Below are 24,997 nucleotides of genomic sequence, written 5' to 3'. Positions count from 1 at the left end.
CTGGTTGATTACACTACACGTCCCAGATGGTGGACATGGAGCTGCAGAATTTGGTGTTTTCCTTTTATCCTTGCTAGAGTTTGGTTTTGCTTTGGAATCGTTTTTTATAAGTTAGTTTTCCTCCTTGAATAGGAATGTTTACTCGGTGCTATTGGATGGTAGAATAATCTATTTATAAATGTGTGTGTGCTCAGAGGCAGGGCATGTGGCCCTGGCTAGCTTGGAACTCACTATGTAGACCAGGCTGGACTTGAACTCACAGAGATCACCTGTCTCTACCTCCTGAGTGCTCGGATTAAAGACATGTACTCCCAGGGAAAAAAGGAAAAAAAGAAAAAAGAAAGCAATCTTCTATTACTTAAGTTATAGCAAGAAAGACTCACTGACTCTTTTTCTTCAGCAATGACATCATCATCAGTTTATTCACATTGTGCCAAATCACAAAAGGGCACACAGTACCAAGGAGAGTAAGTCTGGATACAGTTAGTGAGCCGGCCGGTGTCACACGCACTCATGATCTGCTGAAATGGATTCTTTCTTGTGGTCTTTCCCAAGCTTCTTTTGCTCTTGTGATAGATGTAATCCACAGGGCTCCATAGATTTCCACCAGGCAACCTGAGTTATTTCACAGCTCACTCAGAGTATGCTCTTTGTTGATACCTAAAGGGGCAAACACCCTTTAGAAATTTACCCAAGGTGCTTCTGCAGTGGTATTTAGCATGGGCAGTGTTTTAGCGAGCTTTGTGTATCATTTTTCATTGATGAGTAAAAGAGTTTATAAAAACTGATTGGACTGCTCAGGGTTGAGAGTAAGCAGAGGTGTCTCCCCAGGCCTTCTGAATCCTTTAAGAATTTCTGTCACCTACCCACCCCTACCTATCCTTGCCTTTCCACAGACAGTTGTCAGGTTAGCAGCTCCATCCTAAACTGAGAATGGAAAGAGCACCCTTTGGGTGACTTCTATCAGTTTCTCCCTCTTAAAATTAAGGAATTGATCATTGAGTTATCTCCAAATGATCTTAACCCCAGAACACAGGCAGCTCTCATCCGTGGTCAGGTTTATTGTCCCACTCTCTCCATTTGAGAGAAAGAGGGAATGGATGGTTTTCGTCTGCCAAAGTGAGCGTGGGCTCTGCTCTTCCAAATTTGTGGTCCATGTTCAGAGTCATCAACCCGAAGATGCTGAAATATTTTATCAGTCCTGTTTTTTGCATTTGCCCTTGTAAGCTTTCTGAGAATTAAAAAGTAGCAATAAGTCGTTACTGAAGAGCAGAACAGGTTTTTGAAATTTTTTTGAAAATTTTCTGAGTTTTTCTGAAATTTTAATCTGTAACCTCTCTGCTTGCTTTTAAGCACCAATACCCATGTTTCAATGCAAAATAATTTAAAGACCAAGAAGATAGCAGATATGTTAGTCTCATATGCTTAAATACTTAGCTAAATAATTTATGAGCTGTAAATAAAGCTCTGCTCACTATATTTATGCCTATTCGTTCCACCGTGAGAAGGGAAACAAAACCTCAGAAGAAAGAGCTGAAAAAAAGGACTTGAATTTGGGTATCAAACTCACTAGTTTGTTCCATGTTCCAGTGGGGCATTGTAGGTACAATATGAAATAAAAACAAAGAGCACACATACTTTCTGAAACTCACTCTCCAAGTGGTAGACATAAGTTCCACAAGTGGGACTGTAGGCAGGACCTGGCCATTACTCAGAATTGTTTCAGCAATATTGGAGACTTTTCTATTTACCTTTCCAAGACATAGAAAAAAATTATCAAACTTTATAATCTTTCAAATACACTCTCAGTCCTTGGCTGAATATGAAATCTTTCCATTAATTGTATGGAGTCGGTGGTATCTCCCATCTGCAACTGAGAAATAGTGAATTAGAGATAGAGAAGTCAGTCACAAAGCTAAGGAACTGTTAGTTGTAAATGTAAAAGGATTTACATTTACCTTCCAATTTCAACCCAGAAACATTTCTACAAAGCACAGAAGACAAGAGCATCTCTGTGACTCGTGCACTTATTTGAGAGATCTCCCCAATCAGGTGTCCTTTCCCCCCTGTGCTTCCTATTTCCTGCTATCGGAATCCTTCAAGGAGAGACCCAAAGTCCCCTGCATCCTTCCTTCTCCCCCATGCTAGCTCCATCCCACTCTGTTGCCCTGGGCCGATGTAGTCTCTTCACTGAAACCCCAGGTTTTCTGAGTGCCTCAAGGAGGGTAAAGCAGTGAGCATTGCTTTGCAGGATGGTTCGGGTGGACCGCAGTAATTCTCAGGTGATGGCCTGATACTTTACAACACAGATTGGTGTTCACAACTCATCTTCTGGGCAAAGCTTTGGAGCAGATCTCGTCATTCCCACTTTACAGCTAAAGTGATTTAAACACCTCAAAAGTTAGAGAGTTTGTCCCAAACCTTACTATAGTGGCATCACCAGAGTTCAACCCTACCTTCCCACACCTGTGCTTTCTCTGGGTTACGATATCCTGTGTTTGTGACTAAGCTTAGAGACCTACAGGGCGAGAAACCAATCTCAAAGTTGGTGCTTTTCTTTCACTTTGCAAGTGTTCCCCCCCCCCCCCCCCGAAGAAGACCTGAGCACTCTGCCAAGAAGACAGCAGACACTGGACAAATATTTGTTCGAAGGGATTAAGTATCGTGCCTTCTAGAATGTCTACAAGCCATCAAAGACTATTAATAAGGGAGAGGAAATGAACCAGAAGAATCAAGATCAGCTGAAGGGAGTGTACCCTGTACCTTGTGGTAATAGGTGCTGTAGAGAGCAGAGAGAGGCTAGCATGCTGAAATTCCCCCTGTGTGGGGGACACCCCCCCCCAGCCTGTGCCTGGTATGGACTGCTCACGATCAGGTTGTGTCTTATGGTCTCTGGTCCCTCTCCCTTTTCCACTGGTCTGTAGCTCTTTCGGGCCAAGTTTAGTGTGAAAATGACTTGGTGCCTCCTTCCTGACATTTACCTAAAACAAGATTGTCGACAAAAGCTTGTCTTTGTGTGAAACTTTAAGGAGCCTGAATTTGTAAGAGAAAGTTATTCTTTGAATTTTTGCACCCTGATGGACAGGCCAAATCAATAAAGATAATTCACATTTCAAAAGCAGAATCCTCATATAGCAACAGAACTAAATAATGAGAACATTAGCTTGGAGCTGGTGGGCTCAGGGTCAGTGGAAAGGCAGATTTTATGGTTATTTATCTCTCTGAGTTGAACTATTCCCCCACGATAATTTCTTTTAAAGGTTTTGAAAGTTTAAACTACTATAGAATTTTATGCTCTTTCTGTTTCTTCTAGACTTTACCTTAGAATCTACTGGCTTATGTATTCATATAAGACAAAATTTCTGGTCTAAAATTTTCTTAGAAAGGAAATATTACATCATTGGTGTAAAAGGTGACTCCATTTTCCTGCCTGCCTGGGGATGCCAGCTAAAGGAAGTGTGGCCACTGTAACTTCTGGTTACCTTGTGGATATGTATGTACATCAGAGGCCGCTTCAGCTACTGACTGTGGAAACTGAGCCATGGTTTGGATTTCTTTAACTTTCGGTTTCACTGGACAGAAAATAGCAACTAATAATATCCACTTCACTGTTATTTGTTTTGTTTTTGAGAATTAAATAAGAAGATCCATACATATATGTACCTCATTTATTGTATAGCTCAACAAAATTCAGTAGTGAGGATATACATGGGAGTAAATTAATGAATTATAAATCCCTCATAGCCAATGATGATCTGCATTGCAACCTAATGATGGCCACTAATTGGAACCCAAAAAATAAATTAGCTAACACATCTTCCAAAATTTTTACTAAACATATTAGTTTTTTTTTTTCCTCCTAAGCCATAGTTAGATGGTTACTACTCCAAGAAAATTGTGATGGCTGCCTAAGCCAGATTTTCTACCGTGCTAATTTCCATGGTTCTATTATACAGTCTCCTCCCTGTACATGGTCATATTTAGTAAATTTGTCAAGATTTCTGCCTCAGTCACGAGCATCATCATAAGTAGAGCACATTCTAACGATTCAATGAGCTCCATTTAGTCAAGAGATTAAACAGAGTTCACAAATTCATGGGCTGTTGTCTTCACTTTAATGAATCGGTGATTCGCAGTTACTAATCAACCTACTAATGCCCACTGTTCATAAATGGGAATGGGCCAACCCCTGCTGGTGTAATGATCAGCGGGAGGAGGAGTGGGTTGGGCGCCCAACAGCTGATGGTTCTCCCCGTTTCTGGAGGGGGGCCCTTGAGATGACTTTGTCTAGGTAGGAAGGCAAGGCTAGGCAACTGTGACACCTCCCCGGAGTCCCTTTGGTACCACGGATTTAAGAACCTCAGCTGTCAAAGAACAATAAATTTCCCTTCAAAATATAAAACATAAATCAGTGTTTCCCAAACACTGAAAGGCAAGAAGAAACTAAATCCCCGCAATAATGAAAAGAATCCTGTTAATTAAATCAGCAAGGTAGAGAGCTTCCCTCCCAGTACACGGCGCAGCCGAACACTAGAATACCTTGGAGACCAGAGCTGAAATCCAAGCTTTTTCTAGTCTTCCAGCCAGCATCCTGAGGGAACATTTAGAAGTAAGGGGAGGGGGGAAAATATGAACAGGACAAGTAAACACAACTTTTCTTTTAGAAGTTGTACTTGGCCAATGTTTATCTAGAAAGGGAAGTTGCAAAACAAATTATAAAGGAGGCTCAGCTTGTGTGTGCCAACCTCTTATCAGATCTGCACCTGTCTTGAGTAAGTGGAAAGACAACAGATTCCAGTGCAAGATTCTCAAGGGAAAGGCAAGATAGGGCTGTCGTTAATTCTTCTGAGTGTCTGTGCGTTTGACTGTGTGCTGCTTGCATGATCTGTTCTCCATGCTGTTTAGTTTTATGTGTCTCTTGAACTCTGTGGCTCAAACAGTTTCCAACAGTGATTAGTTACAACACACATCTTTCTGTTTGTTCTACAAAGCCACTAACATAGATTTGTGGGTTGCTTTAATGTTTGGTTAATTGGCGGGTCTACTCAGAGCAGATCGCCAGTGCTCGAGGAAAGCCTGGGGAACAAGGGTTGTGAGTTGTTCGCTTGCTTGTTTGTTCCTATGACTCTGTCACACTGATAGTTCAGGGCCACAGGCCTCTTACAAAAGCCACTGACACCAAGAGCCCTCAAACTGGGTTTCCGTCCTTTTTGTTTTGCTCTGGGTTTTTTGTTTGTTCATTTGTTTTGTTTTGTTTTGTTTTTGTTTGTTTGTTTGTTTGTGACCAAATCTTAGTCTGGAGTTCAGGTTGGCTTGGAAATAACAAGTAGCCCTTGCTGTCCTGAAGTTTGCTATGAAGTCAAAGCTGACCTTGAATCTCATGTCCTCCTGCCTCTGCCTCCCAAGTACTGGGATTATAAGCATAAAGCATCACACCCAGCTTGGGTTTTGCCCTTTAAATTCCTCAAAATGAAGTTACATCAAATCCATAATCTAGCCGGGTGTGGTGGCACATGCCTTTAATCCCAGCACTGGGGAGGCAGAGTTCCAGGTCAGCCAGGGCTATACAGAGAACCCTGTCTCAAAAAAAAAAAAAAAAAAAAAAAAATCCATAATCTACCATTAAATTGGGTTTCACTACCTTGAAACTCACCAGCATCTATTCCCAGCATCTGAGACCTCTTTTCTGAATCTCTCCAAATGTTTGAATCCACCAAGTTACCCAACTCTTCACCTAGACCCAACTTAACTCCTCCTTGTAGGCTGTGTTATAAATGCTGCAGGCTGTGCTTGCTGTATGTTCTTGTCCATCCCGATGTCTGTCTGCTTCGTACAGGCTTTGTTTCGAATCCTCCTGACAGCAGGGGTGAGATGGCAGTGGGGTGGGAGGTCTGTCAGCTGCATCCCTTTGTCATCCATCACCTGTCACCCAGTTCACATCTACACATTAACACTGAAAGGTCATTCTCTGTGTTGAAGGTCAAAATGTCAGAAGCTCTGTGGACAGGCTTTGGGAGGTAAGGATAAGGTTTGAACCTGCGCCTCTCCCATTCTAGGCAAGCCCCCTCTGCCCAATTTTGTTGTTGCTGCTTTGATTAGTTTGTTTTATCATGGGTTTAATTGTTTGTTCATTTGTTTGTTTTGAGAAAACTCTCATGTAATCCAGGCTGACCCCACACTTCTTATATCTAAGTCACTGACATCTAACTCCTAATTTCCTTGCTTCTGCCTCCGGAATACTGGGATTACAAGAACATAGCACTATACCCAGCACCATCCCTCTTTTTATTCTTTCTTTAGAGACAAAGTCTCACTACGTTTCCCAGGTTAGCCTTGAACTTTGGATAATTCTATCTCAGCCTTCTGAGTAAGTGGAATTACAGGCCTGTGCCCTTAGGCTCCACCAGCTTTCAAGTTGATAACAGAATTGAATCCATAGCTTCAAGACTGCCAGTCTTCAGATAGTGCCAGGCACTCTGGCAGAAGGAAAAGAATTAGTAAACACAGTGTGTCTCAACCCTAGCATTCGGTAGCCGGGGCAACTTTGCAATGGGAGTTAAGTGGTCACACTGAGATCCTGGAAAAGCATGACAAAATGGCGGCCCCAATCTCAGGCTTAACTGTTGTCCTCTGAGGATGTCACTGGGCTGTGGTTCTTTGTGGTTTCCCTTTTGCTCTCTGACTCTCTCTGACCTTTTATACAGCACTACCTCTGTGCTTGGTAGGGGATGGCATGGATTTCCTTGAGATTTTTCTTTTTCCTGGGTTTTTTAAATCAGGAAAGATTTAAAGTCATACAGTCTACATGAGAAATGAGACTGCCTCTCTGTCTCTGTGCTTCTCTCTCTCTCTCTCTCTCTCTCTCTCTCTCTCTCTCTCTCTCTCTCTCTGTGTGTGTGTGTGTGTATGTGTGTGTGTGTATATGTACTTTCAATGTATGTGTGCAAGCATATTACAAGAAACAAGTTAGCAGTGGCTTTAAATTCTGCTCATCTTATCTAACCTTTCAGGGATGCTACTCTTGTTAAGGATGTCATTATTTTAACAGTATTTTGAAGGACTGTGGAGATAGCCCAGTGGGTAAGAGCACTGCTGTGGGGACAGGAGGATTGAGTTTGAATACCCAGCATCCCAGCACAGATGTTAAAAACTTGCCATGGCTGTTTGTGCATACAGCCCCAGTGTTGGAGGGTAGAGTCAGGCTCTTGCCTACGTGGTGAGCTTCTGTGAGAGTGGGAGTCTGTCTTAAAGAATGGGGCTCAGAGCAATGGAGGAAGACCCATCCTCCTCCTCTGGCCTCTACATGCCTACACATGGGCACACACACACGCACACACACACACACACACACATACATACACACACACACACACACACACACACACACACACGTGCACCATTATCCTGAAATGATGAGTAGATGACACAATACCTGTGTTCACTAACATTGATATTGATATCTTCCATTACAAATACATTTGTGACTGTCAGCTGATAGTGTGACTGCTTCAAAAGACAGTATTTATTAACTGTTTCCTAAAACCTGAAACAATTTAACAGAAAACATTAAGCTGTTGCTGATTTCATGCAGATACAAAATGCATCTGGTCAGGTTTGCTCTTAATGTTTAAATAATCTCTGCTCCTCCCAGCCAAGCTTGATCTCTTAAGTATCTATAGCCCTTGGCTGTGTAGGGTGGAGGTAGGAGGCCCACTGGGGCTTGCTGGCTGCTAAACTGGTTGAAACACCCAAGCTCAAAGTGCAGGAAGAGATCCTGCCTCAAAAGAACAAGGGAAGAAGTGATAGCAGAAGATACCCAACCCCCCACTGTGGCCTCCAGGAGTTCACAAGCACAGGGGCACATACCTATATAAGTGCACACATCTGCACGTCCATGGGCACACATACCACATGAACATACCACAAAAATAAAATAAGTGTAAAAATAAGAACAAGTTAATTTTTAAATGGAATACAAGTTTCTCAACCATTGTCTCTGGATTAACTTGTGAAGTCAGTCAGATGCCATTGAATGTCTGCTCTGAGTTGTTTACTGATCACTTCTGGAAAGCCAGTAGGCAGAACTTCCTGATTGCAGTAAATGGTTCATTCTAGAGTCTAAAACTAAATATCTGAAGGGCTGAGGACAGGGTATAATTGGGAAAGATTTGCCATGAAGAATGTGAGAATCCGAGTTCATATCTCAACACCAAGGGAAAAAAACAAAAATAGTGTTTGCCTGGAACTTCGGTGCTGGAAGAAGAGACAGATGCCTGGGGCTCACTGACCATCGGCCTTAGCCAAACCTGTTGAGCTCCCGGTTAGTGACAAAATCTGTCTCAGGGCAGGTGAGATGAGACAGCAGCAAGAAATGAGACCTTACCCAGCAGACCTGAAGTCCTGAGTTTGGTCCCCTGATCCAAACCACTCCCAAAAGCTGTCTCTGACCTCCACAAGCATACAAGGTATCCATGTAATTACACACACACACACACACCACCACCACCACCACCACCACCACCACCACCATCATCAAAAATGAAATTAAAAAAAAAAAAGTAGATAAGAACTTGTCCCCAAAAATAAGGTAGTGAAGTAATAGAGGAGGATACTGGACATTGACCTCTGACCTCCGCAAATAGGCACACACGGAGAATAAAAGAAAAGAAACGAAAACATTACAATTTAGCATTAAATATTCCCCTAGTGTTATTTTGCCTCTTTATAAGAGGACTGGCTGTGAATGAGACTGGCTTTCTCATGTCCTTAGGTTTTGTAGTGGGAGGCCAAAGGTCCAGTGTGGACAGTGAATACAACCAACGTGAAAAAGCCTGCCCCGCTCTGCTGCCTGTGGGTTAACTGTAACAACATACCATTTTCTGTCCACCATGATGTCATTCTGACAATTGTAGCATCTTCTCTTTTACTCTGGAATGGGGAGGACGACAGAATCTTCTGATAAGGAATTTTCACAGACATAGGAAGGGCAGGAATAAAGCCTGCATTCCTCCATGTTTCTATATGACAGATTAAAAGCCATGCAGGTATGCAGAGCTGTTTAAACCCCTCACCAAGGTGGCAGTCTCCAAACACTTTGATGTCTTCTGCATGCTGGACCCCTGAGACTTTCCTGGGATCCAAACCCAGTTGACTTTATGTGGCTTGCCTGTCCTTTTCTGGTGTTCAAAAAGGGAAGGAAAAAGGTCCCTGCTCCTTCTTGTCCCCGTCCTTTATTGTACGCTTTGCTTTGTTTGTTTGATTTTAAAACTGCCATTATGTGAAAGTGTAGCAAGTATAAATAATTGAGAAGAGAACTCTGTGGGGAAACCCACTCTCGCTGCCTTTGTGCAGAGGCAGCTCATTACGGCGCTGAGCCGCAGCGCTCCATAAGAGCGATTATGCAGCATCAGTATGTCATGGATATTAACCAAGGGGAGTGGATAAGACACGGCAAAATCATCTTGTAACTTATTTAATTAAATTTATTTGGTTTCTTCCAATAGGTCCTCGCGTGTGCAGTTTCTCTGACCACTCCATAGTTGCTGTGGTCTTTGCAGGACTGTTACATGACATTTGGGGTTTTTTTGGCATTCCTCTTCGATTTTGTGTAGACCTAAAATGTATTTATATTGGAGTTTAATTTCCACCCAAGGAGAGGTTACCCATGAAAATGGAACCATAATTTGGTCATGAGGTTTTTATCCCTCCTAGGGCTTATATAGCCAGTTAATATATGTTAATACAGCAAACTGAATAAAAGGTTAAATAAGTGGGTCAGGCTTGGAGCCTCTCAGAATGCTTACTTCTGCTTAAACGGAAGGAAAAGCCCGTAATGGCGCTTGCCTGACTTTCACCCCCATCATTTTAAGAATTGCTTTGCCAATCCTTCACGGCAAATAGTAATTTTAAGTGGGACCAAAACAGAGCCCGGCGTGTTTGCACTCCACAGTAATGATAGAGTAGCCACGCTCCCTGGAGTCAATAAGCCCAACAACTGACTGCCTTTGCCTCCTGTGAGCGAATCACTGCTCTTAGCCTGAATGACAGCATTGCCTATACAACCAGAGCCTGTCACCACACTGACCTCATCCGGGGATGTCGGGGTTCAGAGGGCAGACAGCTGGTGTTTAACACAGTTATAAGGAAAAGATGACTTTGTACATGGAGAGTCTGTAAACAAGGAAGTGGAATTGATTGGAAGGTGGTGGGGGCCGAGGAACCTTTGGTGTACATCGAAATCCATTATCCAAAGCAACTCATCCTCATTCCCCAACTCTCTCACCATCTCCTTTCCCTGAATCATCCCTCTGTCTTTTTCCCTGCCCTCTCCTACCTGTCACATGAGTGAATGTCCCAACACAATATACGGTAGGGGCTGCTGGCAACCGCCCAGTCACAAGTCTGATAAATATTAATATTTCCCCATGCAACACTATATATATTATCGTTTTTTAAATATTTTAACTTTTTACAGTTAATTCTTTCTCATGAGGAGTGGTGAATATGTGAAGTCAAAAAAACATGTGAGAATTATTCCTCTCCATTTACCATGTGGGTTCTGAAGATAGATCTCTGGTTTTCAGGCTTGGTGGCAAGCCTTAGGCTTACCCGCTGAGCCATCTTACCAGCCCTATAATGTGTATCTTATACTTTAGGTTGCTTTGTTTGTTTGTTTGTTTGCTTGTTTGTCTCTAATTGTTATTTTGAGATAAAAATGTAGTCATAGCAACTGATAACAAATTTTTAGGTGACTGACAAATGGAAACAGAGAAAATACCTTAAACTACACTCGTCTCCTCACTTTTAAGTTACTTTGAAAGTTCTAAGGCGCCTGCTCAGTCAAAGTTTACAGTCCCACTGAGAGTCCCACCAGTGGCCTGTGCATCTGAGTCCAACTTAGGGAAGATGCAAATCCTACTTTTCCTTTGATCGATGGCTTTAAATTGTTTCCATGAGAAATTAGAATGCCGTGGTTTAATCTCAAAGCTGGGAACCCCAGCACCCCTAGAACCCCAGTAGCTTGTCAGGAATTTATTTGAAGCCCTCATTCCCTTGTAGATGGTGTTTATCAGTCTTCAAAGAGCCATGACGTTATGCAGAAATGAGAAAATCCTTACATTTTGTTAACTTAGTGGCCATAATCCCATAGTACTTGATCTGGTACTCTTATTTTTGAGAGACTAACTAACTAGCTAGCTAGCTAGCTAGCTAACTAACTAACTAACTTAGTGTTCATCCTAGCAGATCTGGGAGGAAATTCTTAAAAGGATTTAATCCAGGTAAAAGATTTCCTTTCTTTTCTCCATCCCAAGCCTTCCATCTTCTGTTCATGTTTTCTATCACCCACACTGACAATGCCTTCTTACCCAACTGGGTACCCACCACAGTGGTGACATCTCATTCCAGTTCTGTCCCAAGCTACACACACACACACACACACACACGCACACACACAGAGGCAGAACAAGAGGCTCCATTTCTGCCACAGGAGTTCTTCCCTTTCACCTCTGCACTTACAATTTACCTGTTTGTCCACCACCCAGGTAAGAATCATACCTTGTACCAGGTTAGAGTCATCGCTCATTTCTCAGTTTGGCATTCCTTAGAGCAGACCCAGGAGGGCAGAATTATGTGCCTTCTTAGCCCTGCCCTGCTTGAGGGCACATTGTTCATATTGTTCATCAGGGATTTAGCTACAGCACTGTGTGTGTGTGTGTGTGTGTGTGTGTGTGTGTGTGTGTGTGTGTGTGAAAGAGAGAGAGAGAGAGAGAGAGAGAGAGAGAGAGAGAGAGAGAGAATAAGGATTCCCTAATGGTTCTTCTATTGTTAATTCTAAATTATTTCCTAGAGGGAAGGAACCCTATTTTCGTTTACTTGTTGACTTGTATATTCACCAAACATTTCATTGGGGATAGTTGAGAAGGGGTTGATAGCAAAGAACTAAAATATGTTCTCTATAAGATTAACTAGGTGAAAACTAGAGAAGTAAATTCTGGTCATTACATTTCATAAACGCTGCAGGGACCATATTGTTAATGACTAAGGACGTGTGTGTGTGTGTGTGTGTGTGTGTGTGTGTGTGTGTGTGTGTGTGTAAGTGTTTGTGTTTGTATGTATGCACTTGTATACAGAGGCCAGAAGTTGTTGTGGTACCTTCCTCTGTTGCTGCCTACTTTATTTTTTGAGATAGAGTCTGTTACTGAATCTGCAGTCACACTGGGTCATCAGCAAATCTTGGGGATCCTTCTGTCCCTGCTGCCCCAGCCTTAGGCATATAGAAGCACCATGACACCTTCTTCCTTCCTCCCTCCCTCCCTCCCTCCCTTCCTTTCATCATGGATGCTGGGAATCCAAACTTCAGTCTTAGTGCTTGCACTGTGGCAGGCAGAAGAACCAACTCCTCAGCCCCAGGAAAGGCTTCTTAATCAGATTATGCAACAAAGTTACCCCAAAGCAGCGGTCTCTGATGAGAGTTTTGAATGATGTGTGGGCTAGAAGGCTTTGGAAGGAGGTCCATCCCGGATGGAAGAAATAGTGTGACCCTAGCTAGTTAGCATATTAGCTTTAAACTTATGAGTTAATCTTGGATTACTTGTATATTACCTGATTCAAAAATCTATGACAGTTAAAACAATCATAGCACTAAATTATTTTGTGTTTACTGGATAGCAATATTACTTATATTCCTGTGACTATGGAGACAACCCAAATGCCATTATTTTTATCTCTAAGAGTTCTTTTTATCTGTAAGAGTTGAGTTAAACTATGCCGCGAAGTCTTACCAAGAGATGTGGTGCCTGGATATACGTGGATATGCGCTAAAATCCCTTTCAAACTGTGGTACATCTAGGTTGCACCTATAGCTCTGTATGGAATTTCAGAATCAGATGTTGATGTCTTCATTCCCCTGTAAGTGGCAGTTGGGAGAGTGTATCCACTAACTTAACCCCTTTAATCCTAAAATATTTAAGGACTAAAGGACACACAGGCCTCTTGTGGCTTATAAAGTAAATATTACAGCTTTTATGATTACAGGATGATGCTAAAAATTTTTGTGGGTAATATCATCACATTGCAAACACTTTGTACAACATCTCTGCCGAAGACACAGGAGGCTACTGGTTGTCAATCCAAGCAAAGGATGTTTAATTTGCTCTTAAGAAAAGACAATCTAGAAATCTGACTTAAAAATTAGTCTTTGGTGCTTGAACATCATGAATATGAGAGCATTAAGACATGTGTCTGTGAATAGAATTTTTTTGCTTTATGATAGATTTATGTTTTGTAATATTTTAAAGATTATTTTGGGTTGTATGGAATTTGTTGAAATTAACTTTAAAAAAATTGTTTTTGGTTTTAAACCTTTGATTTTAACTTCCACAGACAGCCTGTAGAATATAAGCTGGCTAGATAGCCCTGGGTTTAAATAGAAGGAATGTCACTTGTGTGCATATTTACACGTTGTGTTATTTGATGGAACTTTTCCATAAGAGCACTTGACTTTTCCTGTTTCACTCTTGTCGTCCCTCCCCACCCTATTTTGGGTTGAAGCCACTCTAAAGTTTAACACCTGGGAGATTTCTCGAGTATGCCTCCCTTTAAAAGTGCTAAAATCTCAGCCTCCCAAACAAGAGACCCACTGCAGCTTAAAGAAAGAAGTGGTGTTGATAAAAAGGCCCAAGAATGTTGCCACCTTTCCAATGTGTCCTCAGCAAAGCCCTTTCTTTCAAGCCAGCAGGAGAAAGGAAAGGGGCTAAGAGCCTGCGGCCTCCAAATGCTGCTGGCTGCCAATCTGGTCTTCTGAAACATCCCCTGCTGCTCCAGAAAAAGGGGGCCCCTGGAGCAAATGAAAACTCTGGTGGGGACATTCACATGCATAGCACCCTCCCTCCAAGTGCTTTAGATCTTGGGCCCTGGAGTGATTTGCCCTGAGTTGACGAATAGAGACTTGTGAACCATTTGTCTCCACACCTAGAGTATGCTGAAGCGAGGTGTCTTTCACCTTAAAAGCCCATTTAAAAAGAAAAATATGGTTTGTGAGAAGGACACAATTTGGACACCATCAGACTTAATGGAGTCCCTTTTAAATGTAACACCCAATCCCATCAATTCTCTTCTAAATTAGTTGTCACCACCTCGAGAAAACCTGCCCTTGATTCTTATGCAAGTGCTTAAAAACACTGTGTGTGTATGTGTGTGTGTGTGTGTGTGTGTGTGTACACCTTCTTAATACCATTACTAAAATCACAGATGCTAAGTTTAAGGCAATGCAATTTTTGTCACACTGCACTGTGTGACTTGAATGTGATTGGCATCAGCTTCCAAACCTGATCACCCAGATCATCTCAGAACCCAAACCGAGCAAGCTAGACCTCTTAGAAATAAAGCCATAAAGCCATTGCCCGGTAGGTTTTTATTTACTGGCAGAGACGGTCAGACACGGAGGACCGGGGAAACCTTGGGGTATATGAAGAGGCAGACCGTTTTCAGAGGCAGCCAGCTTTTACAGCTTGTGATCTCGAATCCCCTGCCTTTGTAAGTGTGGAGAGGAGAGGCAGTTTGGCGAAGTCTTTCTTCCCTGTTTCACATTTCTTATGTCCTGAATGGCCTCCTACCTTTTCAGCTCTAGAGTTCCGCTGACAACTCAAAGGTGACATCAGGAAACCCAGCATGCCTCCTCACCCTACAGTGAACCCTAAATAAGAATTTAAAAGGCAAATGACCAGTTTCCATCGCTGACCTAGAGCCCTTACATAACCTCCTTCCTAGAAAGGCCCAACACAGAAGATGTTCTAAAAGCCACATGCTGCCCGGTTTCACTGCTGGCATCTTAACTGGAATCGTCTCATTTCCCCTTCCCCTTTCTTCCCACAATGCCCAAAAGTTACGTTCCATCTCAGCCGCTCCGTTCTCAGCCAGTCAGTTCAGTTCTTCCGCTCCTGGGCTGTTGGAAAAGGTCTCCCTCAAGAAGCATCATGGTCTCGCTTCTTGATTCAAGAATTTCAGAGATTCGATTTATACCTACCTGAAGAAGCCCAGGCAGCCTGCCTTTGAGTTGTCACCAGGTATCCCCAGAACTCCAAGTCAGCCCTGGTGGGATGGGCACCTTCAAGCAGCGCCCTCCTCTCTTCCCTTCCATTTGTTTGTTTGTTAGCTTGTTTTCATTTTCAAATGCTCTTTCAAACTGCTTCAACTTTTTCCTTCCAAGAATTTGGTTTGTTTGCTTTTTTTTTTTTTTTTCCTTTTCTTCTGGTGTTGGAGAGCAAGCCCAAGGCCTCATACACTCTAAGCAAGCACTCTGCAAGAGTATTCTACCCCCGAGGTCTTAGTTGTCCCCTTGCTCTGCGGCCCCTTGCTAGCTTGAGCTCACTATGTAGCCCAGGCTGGTCTGGAACTTGTTGTCCCCTGTTTCCACTTCTCCAGTGTTTGGATTACAGGTGTTTGTGCACGACCATCTGTGCTGATCAATCTCTTCTGTCTATAGTTGATCCCATTGCACTGATTCACTGGATATAGGTTTTATTTCTAAGAACTTGTGTCTTCTTAGATTGTAACCTTTTTTTTTCCAGTTTGTTTTTGTGTATATGAAGCATAGAAATCTCAAAAGGGACGATTTGCATTTTCACATGTTTAGATGTATTTACATACGACGTCCACACGTCATTAAATTTGGCTTAGGGTAACTGCACCATGTGAACATCTTATCAGTTGGTGGCACATGTACAGATTTTTATGACCCTTGAAATTATTCCTAATAATTGTTTCAGGATTGAAAAAAAGATGAGCAAGTATTTGTGTAAGGCCTGTTTTCAGCTCCCCATCCACAAAGCCAATCACTGGGACACACACCCCCCAGAGGGCACAGCTGCTGGATGAGAATGGTCATGGAGGAGAAAGCTAGTGCTCAACACATTCTGATTGGCCAAAGGACAGAGCCAGTATCAAGCTAAAGAAATCCCCATCCCCTCTGAACACAAGAAAGGAGGCAGAAGAAGGCACTAGAACAGAGCCTGATCAAATGCAAACAAGCTCTTCTCTCTAAGTTAGTAACAGCCCCTCCTACCCTTCCAGCCTTCTACCTTTAAAGGAATAGGTATAAATATCTATCTGTACTATTTTTCACCATCCTCTGGAGCAGCACAAAAGAATCTAGATAGCCATTAAAGACCTTGCCCGTGGCGAAGTTTATTGCCCTGCACATGTACAGTGTACAAGTGTGTGTGTGGGGGGGGGGTTAGGGTGGAGAGGAGTGGGGGTGGATGGTATGGGTGGATGGGTGTGTGTGTGTGTGTGTGTGTGTGTGTGTTTTATGTGAGGGGGTGGGGTGGGAGGTGGGAGAGTGGGGGGGCGGCAAGCATGGATGGATGTGGAGAGTGACCAAAGAGCTTCTGACTTCTCACTGTCATACAACTGCCAAGGTCATGATGACTTCTTCATGCTGCTATTCCATGTCCCACTCAGTTGATGGGCACTTCTGAGTGGACAGGATTACTGTTGAGAATAAAACCAGACCTTTCCAACCAGTTCATTATCAACAAGAAAATGCACATGGCTTATTCTGTTGTTGATTTTTTCCCCCTTATAGGTTACTCAGGGAAGCACATGTCAGTATAAATCAGTAGTAATGAAATCACCATTATGGCATCTTGAATATTGCATTTACTAAAGCCTTTCTGGACATTAAGTCAGCTTTCAATGATTGATATTATAGATAGTAGATAAACATTTTTGATGCATCTGTTTGCTCTCAGATGAAAAAAAAAGAGCAAATCTTTCTCTCTCTCTCTCTCTCTCTCTCTCTCTCTCTCTCTCTCTTTCTTTCTTTTTGATTGAAAGAGTGTAATGCCATTGGAGAGAGAAAGGTTCAAATGTGACCATCATAGGTTGGTGACACCAAAAATAGAAACTCACTTAGGGTAAAATTTGCTGTCAGGAAAAATGGAGCATTCTTTCTGAACCCGGGAACCCGGGAACGTGTGGTTCATGTGAGCTTGCTTGTAGAGGGTTGCTACAATAAGGCTTCTTTCATACAGGTGTGTTTATGCCCCAGGCTTGCTGGCCACAGTCCATTCCATTTACAGAAGCTGAATTAAACAATAACTACCGCTTGCAAAAAAAAAAAAAAAAAAAAAAAAAATGGTGGAGGTGGGGAAAGGGGAGGGGGAAAGGTGAGCGTCAAAGGAGATGCCTGAGAGCTTTGTTAGGGCCAAGAAAAACCCTGTTGTGGTTGTCAGGGCTTGTTGATGTTGCTGGGAACGGCACTTTTTTTTCTCCTGGATTTTGTGGTTCTGCCTTAGGAAAGAAAGTAAAATAGAACGGAAGAACAAAGTCCCACTCTATAAATCAGCAGCTGCTCACTGCCAGATCAAAGGAATGACATTCTTGCTCCTGGACTTCTTGTCCACTTGAGGGCTTGACAGGCAGCTAACAGCTGGCCCGCTCCACTATAAGAGAGAATCAGCCTACATCTTCTTCCAAGCAGATGACAAGCTAATCAGAGACCTACACATAGCACAGGACATGGGACTGCCCCTTGACCTCCACCAGCGTCTCGAATACATAATTGCTAAACAGTGTGGTGTATTTTTGGCCAGTTAATTCTTAGGTGGGTTCCACTGAGAAGTAGAATCTGAGATAACACTTCAATCAGAGGTGATCGTGAAAGCTTAGAAAAAAAAAATTACAAGATGTGTTAGGATCAGATCTTAGTGTGAATTAGCACAGGCTTGGAACATGATGAGAAGTAGCTGTGAATGAGGGCAACTGATCATCAGGTGAGACTGGATACATTTCAAAGCCCCGTCAGATAGATGGTTCAGAGTTGGGAACTGGTCACTTTGAAAATGGCCACTGCTTCTTTGTAGGCTGATGGGGATTGCGTGACGGGGTTATCGATTTATCTTCTGTGTCTACAGAAAGAGGTTTTCAGGACCAGTCTAAGGTGTGCAGATATCCAAATCTGGAACCTTAATGTCAGTAGTAAAACATTCAAAGTAATTCAGTTTCTCGATGATTTCTATCTGCAATAAATCTTGGAGAGGATGAGGTAATATGGTACTGCTTATGTCTATTGACTTAGTGTTCTATCTTTAAGAGGGTAGATCTTAGATATGAATAGCTAAGGAAGTTTGAGTGTTTTCTCCTCCCTTGCTTTCAAGTAGCACTGAAAGATCACTTTTATAATACATGATGAATAGTCATATGTGAATAACTGGATAGCATTCTGTAAGAGTGGCAGTACTTCAAAGTCAGGACCTGCTCAAATGCTCTCTTGCATGCTCTGGGTGTGAGTGTGCTAATAAAAGTGTGTTGGTTGTTGCTCAGTATTCAAAAAGAAATAAAAGATAATTCCCTGTGTAAGAGGAATTTTCTGAGACACTTTTATTAAATAAGAAACTAAATGGTCCAGATTAATCTCAGTCAGAGAAGATGCCCAGTTTTCTCCATCACCATTCACAATCCCTTTAATAAAAGAAAAAAATCATATGTATTATTGAAGTTCAGAAAGTACAGAAGTAGATGGAACCATCAAACAGTAGCATGCCATCCTCGCCCCATTCCCCAAGACCCTCTGTTGACAGTCTGCACAAAATTATTTTATTGCCCCAGCTTTTACTTTAAGAGATACAGATAGGGTAAAATGAATCATTATTATAAATTGTTTGTTATCCAATGCAAGTGATTAAAAGACTTTTTAGATTTGAGGCACTTAAAGAAGATAGATCCTGTAGGCAATGTTTGCAGCCACAAGAGTCACAATTAAAACTTGAACTTTGCAACCTCCTGTTCTCAGGCAGAGCACTCACTGCAGGCTTCCCAGGCATAAGTGGGAAGAGGTCACCTGGAGAACCTTTCAAGTGCAGATCTGGGGACAGCTGGGCTGGGCAGGGCACCTTGAGGCTGCTGCACCTCTAAGACTCTGGAGGTCCTGTGGAAGCTACTGGTCCTGAGGGTAGGAAAGATCTAGAGAGCCACTAAGAGGATGCACTTGCAGAGGAGTCCACTCTGGAACGTCACCTTCAAGCAGATGCTTGTTCTGGTGTCTAAAATCACACACACACACACACACACACACACACACACACATACACACACACGCACACACACACACACACACACATACATCGTTACTTATTCACATTAAATTCTGATCTCTACTAAGACCCGAAGCACATGGTCACACGCTACTTGCAGAACCAAACCACATTCTCATCCTCTTATCAGCGCAGTATGCTATTTTTAGTAGTCACTCATCTATTCTTAATTATTATCTATAAGGGAACAGAGCTTTTTAGGAACATTGAGTCTGACCATAGGCTAACAGTTAATGAGCCCTCACTATATACTAGGCAGTATGCCAAAACCTTTACATACACGATCTCTGTCAGTACTCAAAACAACCCAGGCCCACTTAGTTACCCCCTAGTTGGTAGATAGCAAATACACTGGGGCTTAGGGAAGTTTTAAGGAGCACAAGCCCCTTGGCTTTATTGTTGTTTTTCTCTGTGCAAAGGTTTAAAATGTGGTACAATACATAAGAGGTCTGTGCTCAAAGTGGACTACTTTAGTAACTAGCTATAGAGGTCCTTGTAACTTTAGGGGAGAGTTGGATAAGGCACTGGAACCCCACAGCAGACAGCTATGGAGAAGAACTCTCACCATTTGATAACTTTGCTCTGCGATTTTCACAGCCACATGAACCTTCTCCCCACTCAAGGCAACTTTGTAAGGCTGCAAGCATTCATGCTTCCACACTAACATCATGTTTGCATACTGGAAGTGGATGGGTATTTATTTCGCATGTTTTCACAGGTGTGGGCAAATCTCATAGTCTATCCAATCATAGTTACACCATAGCTCAGTGACATTAGTTATGATCTGTGAATGTGTCCTAAAGTCATGCATGAATCTCATGTATTCACCTCACTATGCTCGAAGTTGTCTTCAGGAAAAGATCCCGAGTCTGAGCCCCAGTGAAAACCTTGGATGTGCAGTTCATTAAACCTTCCTAACTGGATAATTCAACCCAAGACTAGCACACAGAATAAAACGTGTGTGTTTAATATGAGGAAAAAAAGTAAAATGACTGACTGATTTCCCAAGGTTGACGCCTCACTGAAATCCGGAGCACCCAAACGGGATCACACTGGTAGTGGAGTCCTGCCCTAGGCAGAGTGGAAAGTAGAGCTTTTTTTGTTTTGTTTTGTTTTTGAACCTGTCACCAAGGTCCCTACCACACCTTTTCCAGATTGATCTGATCCCTTGTCAACAGTTGAAGCCTCTTCCTTGACAACATCCCCCCAAGTGAGAGCTTCAAATCCAGCCATCCTCAGAGTGTTCAGGGCTGGCTGCTTTCCAATCAGGGAGAGACCTGTGCTTTCTAACAAAGGAATGCTGAGTGGGTTGCCAGGTGTGGCAAGAAGTTAGTGAACCAGAAAGAAGGGATTTACCAGCCATTTAAAGGGGGTGGGGGAATCAAGCAACAATCGGGAAGGACACCTGAATCTACTCCTGTCAACCTGAGCTATGCTTTGGAGTGAAAGTCTTTCAAAGAAAACTCAGTGGTCAGATTTCAGGTGGGGGCAGGGGAATCATCAAAGCTGAGATATTTGGATTTTCCTGAGGTGGCGGCTGGGGGTCTCGGAGCAAGAGGGAGGTGAGGCTTCAGTGATTTTTTTTTTTTTTTTTTTTTTTCTGTCTAGAGTACATTCCTTGTAATCTACTGGGGAGGGGGTTGTTTTTTGATTTCTGTTATTGTTTTTATCTCTGAGTTGACTTAGTAAGCCTCTTGATTCTTGGAAAGCCACTGAATTTATTTCTATAATTAAGTTATTTTAAGCTAAGAGTCTTAGTATATAAGTTTGAAGGACCATACATACTAATGTATTTTCTACTTAAGTAAAATTTAGAGATGCAAGTAACCTCAGGAGACCCTCTCGGGAGCTTTTGTGTGAGCCTGGGCACTAACTTCTTGCTCAATACAAATCAATAGAACTAGTGTACTTTGGGGTACTCATCCCCTAGGGAGTCACTAAGGTAATTATATCTGTAGCCCTTCAGAAGAGTCACAATGAGGCCAGTGAAATTTTTTTTTCCTAAGGGAAATCTGGAATAGACACTAGATGTATTAACACATTTCCTACACAAATTATAAAAAATTCAAAGTTTAAAAAAAACTGTTTAACATCTAAGGAGACTTGATAACTTAGAATTAAATTGTTTGTACGAATAGAGCAGTATATTATATGTCTGCAACTTCAAAACCATTCTGGGATGACATTAAAACTTAGTTGTTTCTTTCTTTTTCTTTTTCCTTTTTAATATGAGATACAGATGAAAAACCTAACAGTCTTTGGGTTGGAGATAGCTTGGGGGGGGGGTTCATTAAAGTTGGGTGCAGCTGGCTACATTTTGGTTACTTGGATGTCTTCAGCAATTTTTCAAATGTTTTGGGTTTGGCATAGTCCAAAATGTTTTTTGCCAAGACCCTCTTTTCCCCTTATTTTTTAAACCCGTGTGAAATGCGGGGATAACTTAATCCATATGTGTCTGATTCATTTACACTTAACTCATCAAAATGTTATTTTGTGAGACCCGTTTAATATCCTTTTGAGTCTTTTAAAGACAAGACTTTTGTCTTTGAAGCAGGAAGTGGCATTTTTCCATAGGAATTGAGGTCTGGCCTTGGATGATTGAAGATGACTTGACTTTTCAACTTAGATGCTTCAGAGTTTAAGTAGAATCAAAACTTGATATTATGTTTATTATCTACATAAAGGAAAAGTCATTCTTAAAATAGAATCAGCGGAAGTGGAAAGAATTCCTATCAAATCATCGAGGGAAAAGTCATGTATGGAAGTTCATATTGGAAATTAATGAAATAAAAAAATCATTCCTCACTTGACTTTTTCATCTCCAAATTAAATGGCTTCATTTTGAGAGTATTTTCTAAAGGGTGGTGGCCTGTCAGCATGAGGGAAGAAGACAGTTGTCATTTGAATTTTTAAGACCACACTTTTTCTTAAAGTGAATAGATTAATAATTTTAATAAAACAACATCTATGGCAGTGTTAAGCTATTCTGAAATTGTGGAAGTTGACAACTGGCAAGAGTTGTATGTGCAGAGATTTCTAGGGGAAGAAAACAACAGCAAAAATTGGGGGCCCATATGTTTTCCAAATCCTGTATGATTTGAAAGAATGCATTAGAAGGATGAAAAGATGCTAGGACCCAAAATACTGAGACTGAAACTCCACAGAAACTTCATGGAGCCCACAGGGGAATGTAAAGTCACCCCGACTCTCTGAGAAAGGATTCCCCCCCACACACACTGTGAAAACCCACAGGGGCTTCTTTCTTTCAACCCTATTAGGAAGAGGGAGCGAAGAAAGGCCATTGGTATAACTGCTAGTGAACGCCATGGAATCTCACTGAAACCGTGATGCAGGGGTGACATTACCAAGTTCAGCACTCCTGTACAGGCCTGCTAGCCCACAGGATGCTTTCTCTGAGGGTTCTGTATTGTTGCATCACCCCCATTGAACAACCTTGTGAGAGGACCCCCATTTTTACTAATGTAAACATTCTGATGAGGATCCAAAGAAATGACCTGCAAGTGAACCTCTAACCCTTCCCAGTAATTATTTGTTTGAAGACAGTGTGGAGTTCTCCTGCTGAGAACTAAGAACCATGATGCCTTGCAGCCCTGCGAACGAGGGAGTGTCTGCGGGAACAGGAGAGAAAAGCATAAATAAGGGAACAATCTCCAAATATGAATAATAAAGAAATAAAGAGACAGCTTAAAGGGAGCAAGGCAGGAGCGGGGATATCAATTTGCTTCAACTAAAGGGTTGACCTACAAGAGAAAACAAAAACAAAACAACACAACAACAAAACCACACAACTGGATTATAGCACATGAAAAGAGGAACTGCCCCTCTCTACCAGAAACATCATCAAGGCAGACCAAAGGAGCCTTCTCTTGGTTGGTCTTAATGGAACCCCTGAGAAGAACTCCTGGAGTGGGAGTTAAGAAAGGGCCCTCCTAGGCCTGGGACAACAATGGCGTGATGGAGATAGTTCTTTGAACTGGTTGCAGGGGTGCTTCTGGTCAGCCACATCTCAGTGAACTGGGAGGGGGGAGATCAATATATAGCGTCTGAACTTAGAGTAGCTTGGCTCTTCGCTTCCCAAAGCCAACGGGTGGAGCATTTTTGAAGATGGAGACATTCTTCCTTAAGTACTAAAAAAGTTCATTGTTTTGCAAACAGCATATGCAAAAGCCTCCTTTGGCTTTCTCCTGCCTATTATTCATCAGCCTGGCTGTGTTCTTCCTAGAGGATTCACAGGAGGCCTGAGAGACTTAACTGCCAATGCTTGAGAATTCTTCAGAGAATGAACTTTCGGGTCCTGCCTGGAGCCCCATGTGGATCCATTAATCATTAAGTCCCCCATATGCTAAGATTGGAAAGTAGAGTTGTTGAAAAACAAATGTTATCAATAGAAAACATTTTGAAGGACCTCCCTACCACCGGCCCCTCCCCAGTCAAAGGCAAGGCCACTGAATCTTTCCCAGGAGTTCATACATGTGGGGAAATACCATCATTAAAAGCAAGGGGACAAAGGTAACTGGAAAATGGTAGAAAATTGTTTTGTTTTTATTAAATTTGGGGAAATAAAGGAGATTTCTTATTGTCTTACTCTGTTTGCACATGAATATTTGATGGGCATTATTAAACATTAAAGTAACATGAAGTAGGCACTTATTTTTGGATTTTCAACAAAATTAGATCCAGGCTTCTTAGACAAAATAACCGCCGCTCCTTACATTCTTGGGAATCAGCAACCACCTGATTTGGAAACCGTTTCCCGGGCCCTAATATCAACCATGTGGACCTGACGCTGGCTTTCCAGTGGGTTGAAAGGTGGCTGAGTTTATGGTTGGCAGTTAGCTTATCCCCTGCCCTGGGTGTCCCTGCTTTGGCTGCAAAGGCCGCCCCCAGCTGGCACTGACCTCTGAGTGACCCCCAACTTTACAGGCTTAAGCTGCAGGAGTTGCCGAAGACCAGAAGTCTTTGGGCCAGCACTTATTACTGCTGTGTTGGTGATAAAACTTCAGACAGCCTAATTGATGGCTTTGCTGACCTAACAATACCTTGTGAAAGCCGAGTGCCAGAGCCTGGGCTTCATTTATGGCCAGCTGCAAGAGAAGCTGAGTGCGCCCTGCAATGAAGGGACCAGGGAAAGAGGAGGCAAAAATCACCCATCCTGTGAGCCAGCAGCACCCTGGTTCCTACTGGTTCCAAAAGCAAGCACGTGACTAGAAATGCTTTCTCCTGGGAAACTCTCGTCCCTCTCTGAAAATTAGTTGCAAGTTGGCTTGGTTTGGGCCCCGAGATGATTCAGTGAGCTGGTTTCGAACACTGAAGGGCAAAACTGCCTGCCAATTACGGAGATGGTTTACAGTAGATCCTGGACTCTGGGGTGCCTTCCCTCCACAGTGCTCACCAGAGCTGTTCACGAGACACGGAGTCTGAGGTTGGTAACCAGACTTCTTTCTTCTGTTTCAGGTTTATTAATGCCAGAAGAAGAATAGTACAGCCCATGATTGACCAGTCAAATCGAGCAGGCAAGTTCTAACATGTACCTATATCCATATCCCATGGGCACAAACCCTCCTCAAATTTTCCTTCAAGGCTCAGTCTCATCACCTGGTAAATAAGTACTTCCAGTAGGCATTCTGGGAGAATTTTTTTTTTAATGTCCCCAGAATTCTCCTCTAGGAAGCAACTTCACTAATTGGTGCTAATTGGAGATTTCCCACCCCTACTACTCTACTGAACCTGCTTACTGAAACCGCTTTTGCTTTGCTTTCTGAATTGGTAATTGGGCACAAGCATTCGTGCCACAAGCAGTTTGTTTGACTGTGAACTCTGGAATTACTCCTTGACTGTCTGCATCCAATCATTAGCACACTCTCATTTTCTAGTTACCCACA

The 24,997-nt window shown here is 42.4% G+C and overlaps 1 protein-coding gene across 12 annotated transcripts in view; it reads left to right on the top strand.

The window, feature by feature from the left end:
- The window catches only part of Meis2 (Meis homeobox 2), a 207,891-nt gene that overhangs the window by 177,585 nt on the left and 5,309 nt on the right, over window positions 1–24,997 (top strand). For all 12 annotated transcript variants that reach the window (XM_021193464.2, XM_021193467.2, XM_029536642.1 and 9 more), the window contains one exon: window positions 24,570–24,628. In XM_021193464.2, the coding sequence (XP_021049123.1) occupies window positions 24,570–24,628 (59 nt within the window). The remainder of the gene's footprint in view (window positions 1–24,569; window positions 24,629–24,997) is intronic.

The sequence above is a fragment of the Mus pahari genome, chromosome 3 (genome assembly GCF_900095145.1).
Source record: "Mus pahari chromosome 3, PAHARI_EIJ_v1.1, whole genome shotgun sequence".
NCBI lineage: Eukaryota > Metazoa > Chordata > Mammalia > Rodentia > Muridae > Mus > Mus pahari.
Note: the sequence above shows the minus strand (reverse complement) of the source record. Positions and strands in the feature narration are given on the sequence as shown.